Below are 19,557 nucleotides of genomic sequence, written 5' to 3' on the forward strand. Positions count from 1 at the left end.
GCGCCCCAGAACTCTGCCCTGCATTAGGGTGTGCTTGGGCACACCCCGTGTGCACGCCTATGGCACCCAGCTTAGAGTGATTTCATCTAGACCATATTTCCCTAGTTTGCTTTGAGAATGTCATGTGGGACTGTGTCAAAAGCCTTACCAAAAAAGGAAAAAAAAAAAAATACTACCAAGATATATCACATCTGCTGCTTCCCCCCCGATCCGCTAGACCAGTTTCCCTGTAAAAGAAGGAAATTAGGTTGGTTTGGCATGATTTATTTCTTCAGAAATCCATGCTGGCTATTCCTTATAACCCTATTATCCTCCAGATACTTAAAAACTGATTGTTTAATAATTTGTTCCGGTATCTTTGCAGGTATCAAAGTTAGGCTGAATGCCCAATAATTCCCCATGTCCTCTGTGTTTCCTTTTTTAAAGAAAGGTATTATGTTTGCCCTTCTCCAGTCTTCTGGAGATACACCTCCACTGTCCCCTGACATACCACCCTATGCTGGAGCCAGTGATGCAGCTTTACGCTAGCTGAGAGCTCCTTACACCGGGCAGATTTTCAGATGGTCCATTACAGAGAGATTCTGCCTCATTTTGCACCAATATGCAGTGCAGAATGGATCCTGCCCCTAACTCATTACATCCTAAGGGCCCAGCCCTAACAATCTTTACTTACATGAGCAGTCTCTCACTCATGCAGTCTCCATGACCTCCACTGGATCTCTGCATGATTAAGAGTTGCAGTGTCAGGCCTTAAAATAGTAACAGTGTATAGATTGAACAGCGACTTAAACTGTAAACTTTCTGGGGCTTTCTTCCCTTCCCCTGTGTTTGGACAGCACCAAGCACAATGGGGTCCTGCTCTACGACTGATGCTCCTAATTGCTACTGCAATACAACTAATAAATAATAAATAATTATTATAATAAATGAAAGCTAATATTGGTTACGTTACCTAGTTCATAGATTCTTCCCAGCTTCTACAATGTAAAGCCATTTTGTAGCATATCACTTCCAGGAGTAACTTTTCTACCTAAATAAATATAGACAGTGAATGATAAATTCTAATTATAAATATAGATAGTCTCATAATTCAGTTCAAGAAGTTCTGGTGACTGCATCAACCAATTAAGCCTCACTCTTGTGATTTATGATATTACCAGCACCCTTTGGAAATAATTATAGTACTATTATTCAAAATTAGTTTGTCTTTTTATTTGTCATTATCCATGCTCTGAATACACCACTTCTTCTCCCCCTTCCACCCTACAGCTCCTGTTTCTGCACTGCCCTTCTCCTCACACTGCAGCGTCACCTCCTCTGCTCCATGTGGACAGAGCTACTTTACGTCTTGCTCTGGTGGCACTATTTTTCCGGTTGAAAATATTGCCAGCCCTAAGCATTCACAAATTATGAATCAGGCTTCCAAAAAAAAAAAAAAAATACAACCCACGAGGCTGGCTTTATATATATATATATATATATATATATATATATATACTTAGGGATCTTTTTATTTGCCTTCTGGTTTCTGACCTTCTAGGTTAAACTCAGCTTCTCTCCGAAGCCACAACAGGTAGAAACTTGTTTTTGAAAATAAAAGCTGAGATTCTCACCTAATCAGTTCATTCCAGGAGCTGGGGCTTTAAGAAAAACACTAGATATCATGAGACTTGTGATAAAATCATGAGAGTTGACAACACCGCTTCATTAATTTTTTCCTCCACTCCACTGAAGCAATAAGAAGCTTCTCCTCTAGCCATGGTGATTGGTTTGGTTTCTAAGTGAAACAATTGTGCCTGCAAATCTGATTGGAGAGCTATGTAACATATTTCTAAGGTGCCTAGTTCCATTCTGCACTCATGAGTGCTGGCAGCTGGGCTACAGTCAGGTCTAGTGGTTGAAACAAGAGTTCAGCATACTATTTGGAGCTGGGTTCAAGGGGGGCAAAGTCCAGAAACAAGCCAACAGTCAGTACCAGAGACAGAAGCCAAATGCCAGAGCATCAACCAGAGTCATAAGCCACAGGCAGAGCTAGGAATTGAAGCCAGAGGGAGCTGGAGACAGAGACAAGGTACACATTGAGCAACCACTGATGTGTTGTGGGGGCCAGGTTATAAGCAGGGCTGCTAAACCAGCAACCAGTCAGGGTTCTGTGGCCACTGGCTGTCAGTTCCAAGGCAGTGCAGCTGCGCTCATTGCTTGCCTAGCAATCAGGGAGCAGTCCAGCAGCTACTCCTAGCTGATCTGGCCCCTGACAATGAGTGAGGAGAGGTGTTTGGGGGGTTGTTTGTTATTTTTGTACACGAATCACAGCAATCTATGTATTATTCTACATTGTAAGTATTGTTTCAACTGCTTCCTTCTTCCTGAAAAAAGTTGGCAGTATGAGTCTTGAAGTTTGATTTGCAGTGAACATAGTCTCTTCAAGAGATACACGATCTTACGCTTTCTCGCAGGCCATATAATAACAAATTAATACAAGCATTTTAAAAAGTGATTATGTACTGAAAAGCAGGTGGGGAAAATAAAGAATGATACTATTCACTTTTACAGCATCTTTCACCTGAATTTCTTAAAGCACTTTTAAATAAATCTCACAATACTCCTATAAAATAGGTAAGTCTGTGGGGCCACTCTGCCAGCAGAGATCAGCTGAAACCCCCTCAAGATGACTGTCCCTAGATTTAAACATCTGGTGGCTGGTACGGTTCATTCTCAGTCGACATCACAGCTCTTTCTGTGCTGGTCTGATAGAGCCAAGAGCTCTGAGCTGGGGCTGCTGTTACTGAGAAAAGAAATTGACCCCAGGACTAGGAATCATACATGGCTCTCCCACAGAGAAGTTGCAGAGTAACAGCCGCGTTAGTCTGTATTCGCAAAAAGAAAAGGAGTACTTGTGGCACCTTAGAGACTAACCAATTTATCTGAGCATAAGCTTTCGTGAGCTACAGCTCACTTCATCGGCTGCATACTGTGGAAAGTGTAGAATCTCTTTTTATATACACACAAAGCATGAAAAAATACCTCCTCCCACCCCACTCTCCTGCTGGTAATAGCTTATCTAAAGTGATCACTCTCCTTACAATGTGTATGATAATCAAGTTGGGCCATTTCCAGCACAAATCCAGGTTTTCTCAGCCCCCCCCCCCCCCCAAACCCACTCTCCTGCTGGTAATAGCTTATCTAAAGTGACCACTCTCCTTACAATGTGTATGATAATCAAGGTGGGCCATTTCCAGCACAAATCCAGGGTTTAACAAGAACGTGGGGGGGGGGAACAAGGGGAAATAGGTTACCTTGCATAATGGCTTAGCCACTCCCAGTCTCTATTCAAGCCTAAGTTAATTGTATCAAATTTGCAAATGAATTCCAATTCAACAGTTTCTCGCTGGAGTCTGGTTTTGAAGTTTTTTTGTTGTAATATCACAACTTTCATGTCTGTAATCGTGTGACCAGAGAGATTGAAGTGTTCTCCGACTGGTGGAGCAGCAGCACAAAGTGACTGCAACACAACCAAGAACTGATTTCTCAGAGTTACCATTCAGTGCATGCAAGTCCCATCTCTTTCCTCAAGCATTTGCCTAGTGTGAGGTATATGTGCTGGGGGTTAGTTTAGTTGTCTTTTCCATTTCTGCTGGTTAACTGTAGCAAAAACTGTATACAGTTCTTAGTTATGGAGATGCAACTTGAGACTTGGGAAGTGGACACATTTTATACATTACAGTGCACACAGAAGTGCCCATTTTAATTCGTAATAAATAAAATCAGTAAATAATCTGTCCATTTCAGAGGCAAAACACACAGAGACAGAGTAACTAGCCCATGGTGATGCAGCAAATCAATGCAGAGCTGAGAATTGTGCATCAAAGTGCTGCTCCTAGGCCACTGCTTTGTTGGAACTCTAAGGGTCCTCCTTGATTTTACCCCACTTGGTACACCTCGTCCTCTGGGCCCCCCATTGCCATTAATGCCCTTCAGGTTATGACTTTCCTTCAAAAGAAATCCGTATTGCTCTTTAATTGGCTACAGGCTTGCTTTTGTGTGATACAAGAAACTACTTTTTCTAAACACAAGCACACAACACAGATTGACCCTGTTATGTCTACAGTATTCCATGCTCTGATCAATGCAGACCAAAAGATGAGGGGCCAACTTCTGCTCTCAGTTACATCAGAAAGTGGGCCTGCACCACTAAAGAAATTGACTGCAGGGCCAGGAATTAGACTAGTGCTCCCAAACCAGGCTGGCTTTTCTGTTTAATTTTCCTTCAGTTCAAAGAATATTTCAGCAGAGCAAGGCAGCCAATGATAAATTACTAAAAAGATAGCACTGCCTGAAGGAAAATGCATCCAGAAGTGGGTTTCGTCTTGCCTTGGGACAGTATCCGGCTCCTTATACTGCATTTCACTCTAGGATTTAAATTATTTACATGCCAATAAATACAGAGCTGAAGGGTTTCAGAGAAATAAAATCATTCAGTGACACAGCATAACATGACAGTGCTACTAAGGATTGTTAACATCTATGGCCACATACAATACAAACACCACAGTTGTAAACCAAACACACACATATGGAGTCAGATATGGAATTAGGAGTTAGTAATTAGTATACGCAGTGATTTTCATCTGCAGGATACTTACAAACATTAACAAATTTTTATAGCATTCCTGCATCATAAGGATTTTATCTCCATTTTACGGATAATAGTAGTTAATTATTATCCCTCAGTATTACAACATAGGAATTTTTTTGATAGCCTTCACAACATACAAAATCTTTAAGCATAAAAGGAGAAAGCTACTGTCTAAAATTTATCCCCCATAAATCACCAATGAATCCTGACCATGAACTGACTCCATGGGTTTGGGTAGATAAACCCTGGACAGAATTCCTGCATTTTACATGCTCAAATGCACTCATTCTCCTTTGACTTTCCTTAAATTCTCACAGTGCCTAAGAGTGCTGTCCTCTGGGGGTCACTGATTGTGATGTCTTGCACTCCTGTGTTCTTGAGCTGCTCATTCATACCCATAGGGCTTGCTCCAAGTACTCCAATAATCACTAGGATCATCTTTGTTCCAGTTTTCCATACTCATTCCTCTTCATGACAGAGTTCTTCATATTTTGCCATTTTCTCTCCTTGTTTCTTTTTTATGTTTCTGACTGCTGGTATGGCAATATCAATTAGCATGGTCTTGTTTGAATTCTTTTCTATAATGGCTATGTCTGGCCTGTTTGCCTGCACCATTCCATCTGTGGCAATTGCCAGATCCCATAAAATCTTAGCCTCTTCATCCTCTAGAGCACTTTCAATTCAGTGGTTGTAATACTGCATCATTCGTTTAACTCCATACCTGCCACAAAGGCTCCAATGCAGATGCTTGGCGATCTCATTGTGTCTGTCTGTTCATATATTCTCTCTCAGACAGGCTCTTTCAGGGAGTCAACACATGCTTCACCAACTCTTCCTTTTTGAAACACATTCTGCAGTTTGTGGAGCACTTGTGTTGGTCAGTTTTGTTTGGAATGTAATTAAGCCTTAAGGACTGCTTTTGTGTACTCATAATGAAGCTCTCTCTCTCTTTTGATGAGAGAGGCAGAGTTGATGGGAGAGGGTCAGCCATTGACTTATCGCAGTGAAGACACCGCAGTAAGTAGATCTAAGTACGTTGACTTCAGCTAAGTTATTCACATAGCTGAAGTTGTGTAACTTAGATCGATCCCCCCAACCCCCACCCCAGTGTAGACCAGGCCTGTGTATGCAAAGAGAAACAGCAAAAACTCCCAGAGAAGCTGACAGAGAAGCAGCAGAAATGCAAGGAGACAGACAGACCAAGCACTGGGAGCATGGTCCCAAGAAAAAGCCTAGAAAGAGATTTTTTATAGTAGAGTGCTGGCTGAAAGAGGCTTGGAATTGTCAGCAAAGAAACTGTCTCCTGCTCTTTGATTCCTGCTGTACTCAGGGCAACAGGACTTTATGTACATTGTTTGTAAATAAACAGGAGTGCATCAAAGAAATAACTGACTCCATCACCAATTTCTCCTATTGGTAAAAGCCTTCAAGACCCCAGATATAGGCTAATTGCTTGAGTCAATAGGATCATATAGAAGCTGCAAGTCTACTATTGACATCCACTCCTCTAGCCTTACTCCACAGTGGGAACAATGTGAATTAAAATCGTCACAGTAGACTGAAGGTCCTGAGAAGGTGGACAGAAGAGGAGTTGGTCAGTTGGCAGATGGAGATTTATAGACACCAATAAGTGTAATGTCTTTCACTTTTATAGCCTACCATTCAGTTACATCATTTAGACCTAATGATTAAACTGGAGTTGCTGGAATATGTTCCATGATGTAGGATGCCATCCTATGTTGCCTATGATGGAGAAAAGACACAACAGCAAACCAAGAATTGATAGTTGAATGTCAGTAGTAGAGTTTATTTCCTGAGGTAAGATGATGTGTGCTTCATGTTCTCTGACCAACTGGAGGAGGATATACCTCTTGGTCACTGAGATTCCCTCAATATTGAGGTGCAGCACCTTGAAAGCTGACCCAGTGCTAGGGTTTGTGATGTTGGCCGTGAAAATAATCCCCTTGGAGGACTCCTTCTGGTGTATTTGTCTTTCACTGTTTATGATGAGAACTTGAGATCCTGTTTGTTTTGCATTTTGTCTACTTTAGCTTAGCTTTTTGCTACTGATAGGGGGTTCCATGTGATGACAGTGTACTTGCTCCCCTATATTAGAAGACTCATGTCACTATTAAGGGGCTTGATACTGCAACTTTTACTCACGTGACCATACTTTCCTGGACACGTAGTTCCACTGAAGACCATCTTTGTCATGATTACTATTAAAGATACAGTCATGAGTGCAGTTCAAGCAAGCAACACTAGCCATTCCCTCCCAGTATCTCACCCTTAGTACCTTACAAACTTAGTACCCAAGTTCAGATCTATGCAGCCATTAGATAATTTTTAATAGGGTTAGACTGTGCCACAAGGACAGCTGCAAATAAGGGGTGGTGAATGCTACACCACTCCCGGAACTGTAGTTCAGGAGCCACAGTCCCCTTTCTGCCCAGCCTCTTGTCCAAGGAGATAGTAGTTTGCTGCAATTTTATTAAAGTGAATGTTAAAATTATGTAAAACACAGGTTGAGAAGAGAGTGTCTGTACATCTGGGTATAGTACTTAGATTATCCACAAATACAAAGTTTGTTTTTAGAAGTCATATGATACATATACTACACCACAGTCCCACCCTATCTCAGCTTTGTTGGCTGGCACATTAGGAGCAGAGCCAAGGCTCACCCTATCCCTGCCTGCCTGCCCACCTATGTTGGGAATAAAGGGGAGTAGTGAGCATACAGTGCCTCCCTCCCCTGTGTATCTGGACCCAAGATTTGGGTAGCCATCACAGGAGTATAAAAGAAGATCTAACCCATAATGTGTAATAGCAATAATAATGTAGAATGTGGATAAATGACTCTCAATAAAGATAATGTAGCATTGATTATTAGTTACATTAGTTTGTTACTGTGAAGATGTAACATCATGGTACATTCTGTTTTATTATTACCAATTCAGACAAAGGATTTAAATACATTAAAACAAAGTTTAAGCTTTTTCTCATATCCTGCCTTTGCAGTTGCGTCTGACTGATTTGATGGTTCACCATGGCTACAGATTGGTGCTTTTACTACTATTACTATTGTTATGCTGTTTTTGGTCTTGATTCAGGAAAACATCCCTATTTAGGAAGGGTGCTTAGGTATGCCCAAAGTTAAGCTGTAGCTCACGAAAGCTTATGCTCAAATAAATTGGTTAGTCTCTAAGGTGCCACAAGTCCTCCTGTTCTTTTTGCGAAAACCGCGGCTACTCTGAAACCTGTGCTTAAGAACTTTCCTGAATCAGGGCCTTTATTACTAATACTGTGGCAATGATGCCTGTTTCTCTGTTATTACTAGTATTGATCCATTGCCGCTATGATTACTGCTACTGCTGAAATTAACTGTTGGTATGGCTTCTGCTGCTGCATCCTGACTACTGCTGTTGCTATTTTTGCTCCGATTACTGCTTTTCCTGCTGCTGTTGTTCCTAACCCTGCTGCTGTTGCTTCTGGTATTATTACTGGTATGGGGCTGTTGCCAGTCTGGCTCTTGCTGTTCGGGCTACTAACACCCGTCCTGCTATCCCCGTCATTGGCACCGCACTGCTGCTGTTATCTTGCCCACTACCAGCGCTGAGCCTCATCCCCACCAGGGACTTTCCAACTCAGCCCCTCTGCCTCTGAGAGGGTGAGGCTCCGCCCCCTTCCCCTTTGACCCAGATGTCTCAGCGTTCCGTCTTCCTGTTCCAAACCACGTGGGCGCGCTGGGCACTGCCGCGGGGTATCAGCGGCGCCGCGATCGCAGCAGCGCCGAGGGGGTGGCCGGGCGGCAGCATGGCGAGCCAGCCGCACTCTCTCAGCTACGTGGGGTGCAACTTTTTGCGGCAGCGGCTGGTGCTGTCCACGCTGAGCGGGAGGCCGGTGAAAATCCGCAAGATCCGGGCGAAGGAGGAGAACCCCGGCCTCAGAGGTAGCGGGCGGCTTGCCTGGGCTAGGGAGGGCGTGCATGGGGGTGGCATGCAGAGGGGTTGGGCGGGAGAGGAGGGTTTTTTTCGGGAGTGGGGGGCTTGGGGCGAGGCAGTGATTTGGGGGAGGGTGGGACGGGTTTGTGTGATGGAAACAATCTGAATCTGGGGTCGGTGTTGGGGGAAGGAGCTGTTGTTTTTAAAGGAGGCACTAAATCCGAAGTGCGGTTTGTTTTCGTTCATAACTCGCTTGGGGTGGGGGGAGCAGATGTGGGTTCTTCCTCCAGGCAGGGAGCATGGGTCGCTGTCACCTCACCACTCTGTCAGAGATTTGCCTGGTGTCCTTGGAGCAGGAGCTGAATCCCATGTTGTTGGTTCCCCTAAAGGACTTACTCTCAGTTACACTCTGAAGCCTTTTCCCGAGAGCATGCTTGATGTACGGTATCTACCTTTGACAGAGTCCTAAGAGTACGTAGAGAAAAAGAAAAGAAAACGCATTGGCAGCAATTCCATTTCTTGCTGTGCCAGTGAAGTTCTTTGAATTGAACTGCTCTCCTAGTGCTGTACCTGTGAATAACAGGAGTATGTTCCCAGGGTTTATTGCAGATCCCAAAGTGAAAATTGTTTTAAAGTTTGAAATAAGATTGTCAAGGAAACTACTAACAGCTTGATTGGAGCAAGGTTCGGCAAGCCAAGCAGGCCCATTTCTGAACTGGTGGGTCTGGATGGACCAGCCATATGTCCAGTCCCTTTATCGGTACGGTGTAACGGTGGGCATTGATGGATGTACTTTCTCTGGCCCCATGCACTGCAGTTCGTCTCTTGTGAAATGTTTTAATGAATTAGTGAATTGAGATGCAGCTGCTCTGAAACACAGTGTAAGTCACAGGAAATAGATGCAGGCATCATGACTACTTGTAAGGGACAAAGGCATTTTACTAATGATGTGAAATATTAAAGACCCTTAATCATGTGTTCAGTATTTTTGTTTATAAAGCTTATTCCCCGATATGATTCTATTTGGTACAAATATAAGGAATTTGACCCTTACATCTTATGCATCTTCTCTTGGACTTCTCTCCAGGAATTGAGGGTGCACGCTTGTAGCTGGTCTTGTATTTTTGGCAGCAGCTTATCTTGCGGTGTTTCCTGATCTGTTAATCTGAAAGAGCTCAATGTAAATTATTTGGCTGGCAGTTCTCCTCATCAGTCTAAACCTCTTGACTTCTGCCAATGTCATTTCTAGAGCTGAACTGCAGTTATTTGCACACCAAGGGCGAGTGCTTTGTTATGACCAGGGACCTGTTAGTGATGATGCATTATACATTGCTGAGTTTTGAATTAACTCTTAACACAAGGGGTTAAGAGAGCTGGGTGTCACTGTGCACAGTTCAAGGAAAACAACTAGCAGTGCTCAAACACCCCGCTCTCCCTGCCCCCCACCAGCATTAAGTTGCATTTAAAATGAGGTAGGAAGTAATCCAGAAAATAGTATACTGCTATTGAATAAGGCTGGGATTTTTTGTAGGAGTCTAAAATACCAAGGTGTCCAACTTCAACTGAAATTCACTGCAATTAGAGCATCTAGGTCCCTTAGGTTTCTTTGAAAGTCCTGTCCTAAATCAGTGGATGGCTGCCACTTTGAATACTGCGTTCAGTTCTGGTCCCCTTAACTCAAAAAAGATACAGAAGAGATGAAAGGGACCAAAGTCAGGTTTGGTCTACACTACAGAGTTAGGTTGACCTAAGGTAGTTTACCTCATCTAACTGTGTTAGATTAGGTCCATCTAGATTGTCTAACTGTGGCTATAGGTCCATCTAAATTAAGTCAGCTTAATTTTGTAGTGAAACAAGCCCTAAGAGATGTTTTAGAGGTGCTGTGCATTGTGTGGTGACAAAGCAGGAGAAAATGGGGAGAGGGAAAGAATCAGAGGGCTTCTGTGGGATGCAGTGGACCCCCATTTCCTTGTCTCTCTTCTTATCATGAGAATTGTCATAGATGGCCTTGAGGTGGGGAATTCCGTGTGATTGTGCAATGAATTTAAAAGCCTTTACGTTCTTCAGTGGGGTAGCATTTGACCCTCATGATATATGGGCCCCCCTCTTCTAATGAATTAGTCCTTTTGGTCACTCAAACTTCATCAGATTGCCGTCAGAATCCTCTGTCATCTTCCCAGCATCTTCAGTCATAGACCAAATTGGAGCCAGGTTACCCCTCCCAGTGACCCTGTTCGCTCTATCTCACTGCCCTCTCCTCTGGGCCATTGGTTAGCTCTGCTCATCTAGGCAATGGAAGATCATTCTGTCTGTTCTGTGGCTTTTGCAGCTGCAGAGAGATCAATTGATACTGTAGAGGAAAGGAGAAGATGCCAAGAATGAAGTGGCATGGGTGATTCTAACCCCCTGATTAAACAGTACACAGACCTTGCTCTCTAGAATTGCCAGATCTGGGGATGGGTTGCCTCTAAGTAGGACTAAGCGCTCCAGGAACCATTCAGATTCTGGATCAAATGGTCCCACTCATTGACTGCTGGTGCCAGCACCTCGTCCTGCATGCCTATTGCTTGTTCAGGCTGTGTGTCTGCTTCCCATTCTCAACCATTTTAATTGGTCCTCTTTCACTGTTTGCTGTCATCTTCCCTCAGGCCAAATAGCTGCAGCTAGCTGTGAAGATAATGGAAATAAATCCATCTACTAAAGATTTCAAAGAGCTTCCCACAATGTGTATAGCTTTAAGAGTGAATCCTGAGCTGGTTAGGGCAGGAACCCCTCTCCATTTTTGTACAGCACTATGTACATCTATGGCACTGTAGAAATGAATTTTTTTTAAAAAAAAAAATCTAATTCCATTTGAGTGTCTTAGGATTTCTTTGCATGGGCAGTCCCTGAGAAATGAGTTTGTTGGAGAGTTTTTCAGTCTAGTTCCGGGTGTAAATTACAATAGACACCATCATAGTTGTTGTTATCATAGTTATCACCATCATAGTTGTTACAATAGACACCATCGTAGCTATTTAACACCCTTGTTCAATGAATGAATGAATGTTCATCAAGAGTAAGCTACCCCCTCTCCCACAAACTCAGTTCCTCAAGTGTCAGAGTTCAAGTACATGGCAGAGCTGTGTGGGGAGGCCTGCACAGCCACGGCTGTGCCTGACAGGTAGAAAACTTCAGTCTACAGGGTGGTTAAGTCTGTACCTGTCGTGACCAACAGGTCTTAAACCTGGGTCAATTCAGTTCCCAGTCAACTGTTGGCTCCCTACTTCCACTCAGCAGCTCACTACTGATTGGCTGCATGGAGAGATCATGAAACCTGAAGCTCCTCTGGGAGGTCTTTCCTGGGTCCTGAGTGGAGGAACTCCGGGACCTCTGATTGGTCAGGACTAATTATTTAAACCCAAAGAGAGGCCCAGGAAGTTGTTGGCACAACTGAGCTGTACCTGGTTGCTACATTGGTCTGGTCTGACTTCCTGCCTTGTTCCTGATCCTTGCCCCTTGTCACCGGCTCTGACCCTTGGCTTGATTCCTGCTCCAACCACTGTACGCAGCCACTTATGTCTTGGCTCCAACAGTATCTCTCAAAACCACCAAATTCTCAAAGATTATTACTCAGGTTGAATGCTGTGATACTATTTAACTATGTTATTGCCCCAGTCACATGGTTGGTAGGAGGTAGAGCAGGGGTTCTCAACCATTTTCGATGCTAAAGAAACTCCCTGGCCCACTTGTACCACAGCTGTTTTTCTGCATATAAAAGCCAGGACCAGCATTAAGGGGTAGCAAGCAAGACAACTGCCCGGGGCCTCATGCCACAGAGGGCCCTATGAAGCTAAGTTGCTTAGAGAAAAGGAGGACTTGTGGCACCTTAGAGACTAACAAATTTATTTGAGCATAAGCTTTCGTAAGCTACAGCTCACTTCATCGGATTCATGCAGTGGAAAATACAGTGGGGAGATTTTATATACACAGAGAACATGAAACAATGGGTGTTACCATACACACTGTAACAAGAGTGATCAGGTAAGGTGAGCTATTACCAGCAGGAGACAGTGTGTATGGTAACACCCATTGTTTCATGTTCTCTGTGTATATAAAATCTCCCCACTGTATTTTCCACTGCATGCATCCGATGAAGCTTATGCTCAAATAAATTTGTTAGTCTCTAAGGTGCCACAAGTACTCTTTTCTTTTTGCAGATACAGGCTAACATGGCTGCTACTCTGAAACCTGTCATTAAGTTGCTTAGGCTTCAGCTTCAGTCCTTAGCCTCTGGGCCCCAGGCTTCAGCCCCATGAGGTGGGGCTTAGGCTTTCTGCCCTGGGCCTCAGCTAGTCTAATTCCAGCCCTGCTTGGCAGACCTCCTGAAACCTGCTCATGGCCCCCCCAGGGGTCCCCGGACCTCTGATTGAGAACCACTGATGTAGAGGATGTAGCTTTTACCACTCCTTTTTAACAAGATACAGCATTTATTTATTTATTTTTGGCCAAGGTGGATTAATACTTGAATTGTGATTAATGCAAGAAAAGTTTTCAAATGAAAAACAATGAATTTGCATTGGTATTTGCAACCCCTTTTATTTGATTTTCATGACTGAATATTTGTGCAAGTGAAATCTTGTCTGCAAGGCTGTTCTCAGAAAAGATTGTAAATATTCCCGTAAGCACACATTCACCCTGGAAATCACCACAGTGCCATCTTGAAAGCTTTGTGAGTGTAAGAGTCATCAAAGCTGAGAGTGGAACCAACACCATGTGATAGCAACCATCTACAGCATGTACATATTGATTAATGAATAGTGAATAATTGGAACAGTAGTTGTGGCAAATAGTTAATGGTTTATGCAACCACTTCGATCAGTAGATTAAGTAATTCAGTAAAAAGCAAAACATGGTCACAGTTTAAAAAGGAGCTATATTAATTTAATGACTTATTAGCTAGAGTTGTACAGCCTTCTCACAAGAGGATGGTTTTACTTTTTAAAACTGACTGGATTTTAAGTTTTCTACATAGTTTCAGGTTCTATACTTGCTCCTGAGTCTCCCTTCAGATGGGGTGGATTGGCTATATTCACTTTAAAAACACTTCTTTCTTGTTGCTGTTTAAGAGAGTCCACAACTGGAAAATTGAGCAACTAAGTCTGTGCAAAGTGCTGTAATGCACAGAGTAAACAAATGGAAAGTAGGTGGGAAAAATAAATATTTTTCTCTAATCTTTATTATTGTCACTTCAGGTGTTGTTTGTAGAAACAGCAGATAAAAACTTTCCAGCCGGGATTTTTGATGGTGTCTATTTAACAGCTCTTTAGCAGCAGCACTTTGCATTTGGAAGTCGTCTTCTGTAACAAAAGGCTTAAAAATCCTTTAAAAAGAGAACTTATAATTACAGGAAAAAACTGTTGGTGGTTATTAACTTGTAGCATGTACGTGTCCTGGTCAGGGCCCCATTGTGTTAGACGTTGCACCTGTACAAGTAATGCAGAGATGGCCATTGTCCCAAATAGCTTGCAATCGAAGTATTGGGAGACAGCAAACTGGTGAAGAGTGGAGGAGGCCAAGGTAACAGTGAAATGATTACTGTAAAAAAGCAGCAAGCTCAGCTCATCTGCCTAGACTCCTCCTTTCCCACTCTCTCACATGGACACGTGTACTCTTTTGTTTTGCTCTGCTCTAAGCATTTTCCAGTGTCTTCAGTCATGGTTTTTTCGTGGAGTCTTCGTGAAAGAGGGTTCATTGGTGGTTTTGTGTAAATTCAGAATTATGCCATTTCTGGAGAACATCCCATTTGATAAACCTATTAGGAATATTTCTCTTACCAGTATCCATATGCAGAAAGAGAGAGGAGGTCCCTAACTCCAAGTAGCAATGAACTCTTGAGTTGTAGTCCCAACCCTGATGTTGACTTCCTCCATGTCCTTGGGCAGGTCGCTCAACCTTTCTGTGCCTCTATTTCCCCATATCTAAAATTGGGAGTAATAGTAGCCAGCCGTCTATCTTCATCCTCCCAGGGGTATTGAGAGGAGAGAGAGCTTTATCGACATGTGTCTCATGAATGCTGAATACTTTTCCAGGAATAATTTCCTAAAGAAAATAATTTAAAATCAACCCTTTTTCCACCCCCAACAGATTTTGAAGCAAGTTTTATACGACTGATTGACAAAGTGACCAATGGCTCTAGGATTGAGATAAACCAAACAGGTAACTATCTCTTCTTCTCTGTTCCTTTCTTCCATGGTATGTCACTTGGAGCTGGGAGAAGGGACCTCTTTGCTGGAGGTAGACAGGTTAGATGGTGATCTGTTTCCAGAGGACCAAGTGTTAAATACACAAATGCTCTGAGATGAATCAGAACGAGCCAAAGCCAGGAAGTTCTAAAACAGTGATTCATATTCTATTAAGTTTGCTTTCTGCTATAATGCTGTGGCTCAGAGAAATATGAATCAGTCATAACTTGGAATTTTCTGGGAGGAGAATTCTTGGTTTGTGTCACAACTTGAATTAGTAGCAGTGATTCACTAGGTGGTGGTGGCCCTTCTGATGGGTTGCCTGCATTAGGAATTGCTGCACTGGGTGCTATTTCCAGTTATTTTAGTTGAGATGAGATGGCTCTGTTGAACTCAAGACTGTAGCCTCCCGAGGTGAGCCTTCTATGGTGTAATATAACATCACTAAAATTAACTTTAAATAAAAATAAAGGCTCCAGTGCAGTTTCCTCTTGCTCCCCCAGTATAGAAAAACTGAGGTAAGTTGTACAGCGTAAGCCCCATTTAACATCAGTATAGGGCATCTGCACTGATGCATGTGCCCAGGTACAGAAATCTCTAATGGAGAGAAGCCCTGCAGAGTAAGTTGCTGAGGTAAGTGGGGTTGGGAGTAGTGCATTGGAAGTGCTGCCTGCCTCTGTTGTAAATTCCTCTCTGTCCAGGAATTGACCCACTGTGGACATCATTGTGTATCAGAGTGTTACACTTCCTTAGTTTCTAGTGTGGTAATGACAGTTGTTTTTCTTCACTCTCTAAAGGTACCACCCTATATTATCAGCCTGGTCTTCTGTCCGGGGGGGTGTTGGAACACGACTGCAGCCCCCACCGTAGTATTGGCTATTATTTGGAAAGTCTGCTCTGCTTGGCACCTTTCATGAAACATCCATTAAGAATCGTCCTCAGGGGAGTAACAAACGATCAAGTAGACCCTTCAGTAAGTAACGAAACTTCATTAAGTGCCCTGACAACTCTTTTCTTCTTCCCTCCCCATCGACAAAAAACCCCACTGTATTTTTAAGTAGGATTCACCATGCTCTGTGCTACTTTATGTCTCGGGAGCCATCAGGTTAATCAGGAAGTAAACACCACATTTCAGTCAGTGTACTCTCCTTCAGCATTTAGACAAAATAAAATCGGGATCAGAGAAGCTAGACGCATAAGAGACTTTTTAGATCTGTACCAGGGTCTTACTGATCCAGCGTCACACCCTGCCACTGCCCTAGGTTTCCCTTATGGGGGCTTCTCAAAAACTACACCCAGCCAATTGCAAGTGAACTATCCCCAGTTTTTGGGGGTCTAGTGTATTTAAGAAACATCATAGTTCAGATATTAGCATAAATCAAAATAAATCTTTCCCCCACTCCACAGTTCTTTCAGCCCCTTGCTGGGCTCAACAGCTCTTTCCAAGACCAAAAGAACACAATAGCTGCCATACTGGGTGAGACCATGGTCTTGGCCGGTATCTTGTTTCCCACAGTGGCCAGAATCAGAACTTCAGGGGGAGAGTACAGAACAGGGCAGCTTGAGTGATCCACCCTTGTTTTCACCTCCTGGTTTCTGGCAGTGAGACTTTTAGGCCTGCCCTGAATATGGGGTTGTGTGTGCCCCCTGTGACAAGATCATAGGGCCAGATTTTAAATATGCAGATAGGTCCCAAGTGAGATTTTCATAAGTGCCTCAGTGCTTAACTTCTGTTGATTTAGAAAGAAATGCAAGGAGAAACCAAGAGGGAAAGAATAATGTAACAAAGGGAAGTAGAGCAGACACGAGCAGGGGAACATGACAAGATGAGGAAGAAGGGAGAATACAACGCTGAGAAATAAGGGTTGGTGGGTGATGAGATAACACTGCAGACAAGTGTAAAATGAAGGAAAAGCCCACTGAAAGACAGAGAGACCAAAATACAGCAAAAGGCAAAAAAAAAAAAAAAGTGAAAGATGGAAGAATCAAAGCAAGGTAGACAGGACAGCTGTTTATAGAACATCTGATGCCAAAATATCTATGAATGTTTCTGCCCGTATGGCTCCCTTCAGATTATTTCAGTTATGACACTTTCCATTTCAGCCCCTCTCTGCATCTTCCCCTACCCCTGCATCCTGGTCCCATTGCTAGCTTCTAACCCAGTTTCTGACTTCAGTTCTCTGCTGCTTCTCATCCTTTCGTGGGCAATCCTTCTAGGCTTCACATTGCACCCTGCCATTTGTCCCTCACACCAAGTTTGCTTTTCCTAATCTTAAGGATGGGAGAGGTTGATTCTCCAGAGTACTATGAAAAGAGGAAGTTGTCTCTGAAGTTTTGAGGGGCTTTTTCTGTGAAGTAGGAATGCTTCTTATTGTTTCCATTGTGCAGGATTATACTGATGCTAAAATAAAGCCCACAGTTCATTTGAAACAAATGTCATGCAACACTAATTCAGTTACAGTAGCAAAAGCGCTGTACATAATTTACTCAGCTGCTGTACAGTTACAAGCCAGCTTGCAGAAAGGAAGCAGCCTGATTGTTCAGAAAGAAGCTAATAAGAACACAAGTTCAAATGGCTCTTTGAACTTAGCCACAGTTGCCATGAATTGTGTTAGTGACAGTTCAGTGCTCAATCTAAAAACGGTAGTCTTATTACGGAAGGGGGTGAGGAAAACATATGGGTGAAAATGCTGAGGTAATGTCCATTTAAAAGCTATTGGCTGTTAGAGAACTGGTGTTTTCTTTCAGATGTACGTTGGAGACTGCCATCCTTCCTGTGATTAGATTAAAGGGATGCTTTCAGATGGAAATCTAACCAGTTTAAAAATGCACTGTGTACAGTTGCAGATGTTAGACTGGCCCTTCAGTCCCTCAGCCAGTATTTATGGTTTACAACTACATTTTCTTGTTGTTTTAAAAAAATGTTTTCTCTTCCTATTTCCTCTGTAAGCATCCACACAAATGGGAGGGGAAATGGAAACTGGGTATTAGAGTTGTGTGGAGAAAGGTAATTCCATTTCACGGAGGATTTAAAAATTTTTTTTTTAAATCCCATTTGGAATGGGAAAAAAGAAATTGAACTTCTCTGTGAAGGAGAATGGAATACCTGGTCTGAGACAGTCCACTTGGCGTGCTGCCACAGACCCTGGCAGACCCAGTCTACCGAGGAGCTGTGGTCTTTGGGAGCCAGTTGTTCCCGGCTCCCTGTCAGGACACCAGATTTGCTGCTGAAGATCCAAGAACGTGGAAGGCTGCCAGGCGGGTGAGCTGCCAGGAAACCTGGAACATTGTAACTCTGGCAGAATCACACAGTCTCCACAAAACGTTTTAATTTTGACAATTTGGCATTCTTGGACGGAAAAAACGTTCTATCATAGAATTTCCAGAGAGCGTTACTAGTTATACACAAAGGGCTGTCAAATGGCACGGAATTAAATTGAAAAAAGAAATGTTTTTCTCTCATCATTCATTTACTGCTATTTTAGATATTCATTGAACCAATAATGTTTAAAAAAAAAATCAAAGGCAATTTTATTTTAAATTGCCTCTCTTTAATGGTGATGGAGAAAATCTTCCCTGTAAAATTCAGTGGGCAAAAGCTCCCCAACTTGAATGCTGTTTTCAAGTAAGCTTTGACATATATCTAAACATTTAGGCTTGATTCAGGAAAACACATCCTTGTTGAGACGGGACTTAGGCCTTGTCTGTATGTAGATGTTGCACCAGTTCAACTGAAGTTGGTCTAAAAATCCAAGTGCTAGTTAAACCCATGCAAACCCCCTGCATGGACACTCTTGCATTGGTCAACTTACTGGCATAAGCCAGGTTTAAAAGTGTCTATGCAAGGTTAGCTTAGATTCTGCAGATGAGGATGAGATTGGTTATACTCACTTGGGGAAGCTTCCCACTCAGCTCAGGCCAGCCAACCCTAGCATAAAGATGTTACATCACAAAAAACGATAACGTCCTATTGACGACTACAAAGGAAAAAGCTTCCTCAATACACAGAGGCTGCTGTCTTTCTTGTCCACATGTTAAACTGTGATGGAGAGATTCTCTTCTCATGCTAATTACAGTGGGGAAAAGCATTTTTTTTAAAGCAAATTTTAAACTATCCATAATATGTTAAAGTTAATTTGCTCTTTTTAATAAACTGACGGGATCTTGGAGCCAGATATACAGATGGATAAACTAGAACACAATTTTTTGGACAAATTGCTGTAGCTTTTCCACACACAGCTCCAAGGCACCATCTGCTTATAAAATAATCAAAAACCAAGTCCATTTAAGACTAAAACTATATTTACCCACAAGGACCTCTATTCAGGACAGCATTGAAGCACGTGTTTAAGTCCTAGTCTACACACACAATTGCATTGGTGTGATAAGAGGTGTATTTTTAAATCATTTTAGTTAAACAAGTGAAAAACCTTGCATAGACACTCTTAAACCTGGCTTATGCCAGTAAGTTGACCAATGCAAGAGTGTCCATGCAGGGGGTTTGCATGGGTTTAACTAGCACTTGGATTTTTAGACCAACTTTAGTTGAACTGGTGTAACATCTACATACAGACAAGGCCTAAGTCCCCAACGTACATCTGAAAGAAAACAGCAGTTCTCTAACAGCCAGTAGCTTGTAAATGGACATTACCTCAGCATTTTCATCCATATTTTCACTCGTTTAACTAAAATGATTGCTTCAAAAAAAATGCTTTTCCCCACTGTAATTAGCATGAGAAGAGAATCTCTCCATCAC

At 42.7% G+C, this 19,557-nt stretch overlaps 1 protein-coding gene and 1 long non-coding RNA gene across 3 annotated transcripts in view; one reads left to right on the forward strand and one right to left on the reverse strand.

Moving 5' to 3' along the window:
• Nucleotides 1-182: 182 nt before the first annotated feature.
• Nucleotides 183-8,308, reverse strand: LOC144264749 (uncharacterized). Of its 2 annotated transcripts, none has more exons than XR_013346096.1 (3): nucleotides 8,244-8,308; nucleotides 953-1,030; nucleotides 183-227 (listed from the first exon to the last, which is right to left on the reverse strand). It is a non-coding gene; the product is annotated as an uncharacterized LOC144264749 (long non-coding RNA). The 2 variants fall into 2 exon arrangements; XR_013346095.1 differs by lacking the exon at nucleotides 183-227 and adding an exon at nucleotides 699-720.
• Nucleotides 8,309-8,367: 59 nt separating this feature from the next.
• Nucleotides 8,368-19,557, forward strand: part of RCL1 (RNA terminal phosphate cyclase like 1) — a 44,704-nt gene continuing 33,514 nt past the window's right edge. The window contains exons 1-3 of the mRNA XM_077817632.1: nucleotides 8,368-8,585; nucleotides 14,704-14,775; nucleotides 15,599-15,774. Of these exons, the coding sequence (XP_077673758.1) occupies nucleotides 8,450-8,585; nucleotides 14,704-14,775; nucleotides 15,599-15,774 (384 nt within the window). The 5' untranslated portion in view covers nucleotides 8,368-8,449. The remainder of the gene's footprint in view (nucleotides 8,586-14,703; nucleotides 14,776-15,598; nucleotides 15,775-19,557) is intronic.

This window comes from Eretmochelys imbricata, chromosome 5 (assembly GCF_965152235.1).
Source record: "Eretmochelys imbricata isolate rEreImb1 chromosome 5, rEreImb1.hap1, whole genome shotgun sequence".
NCBI classification, from domain to species: Eukaryota; Metazoa; Chordata; order Testudines; family Cheloniidae; genus Eretmochelys; species Eretmochelys imbricata.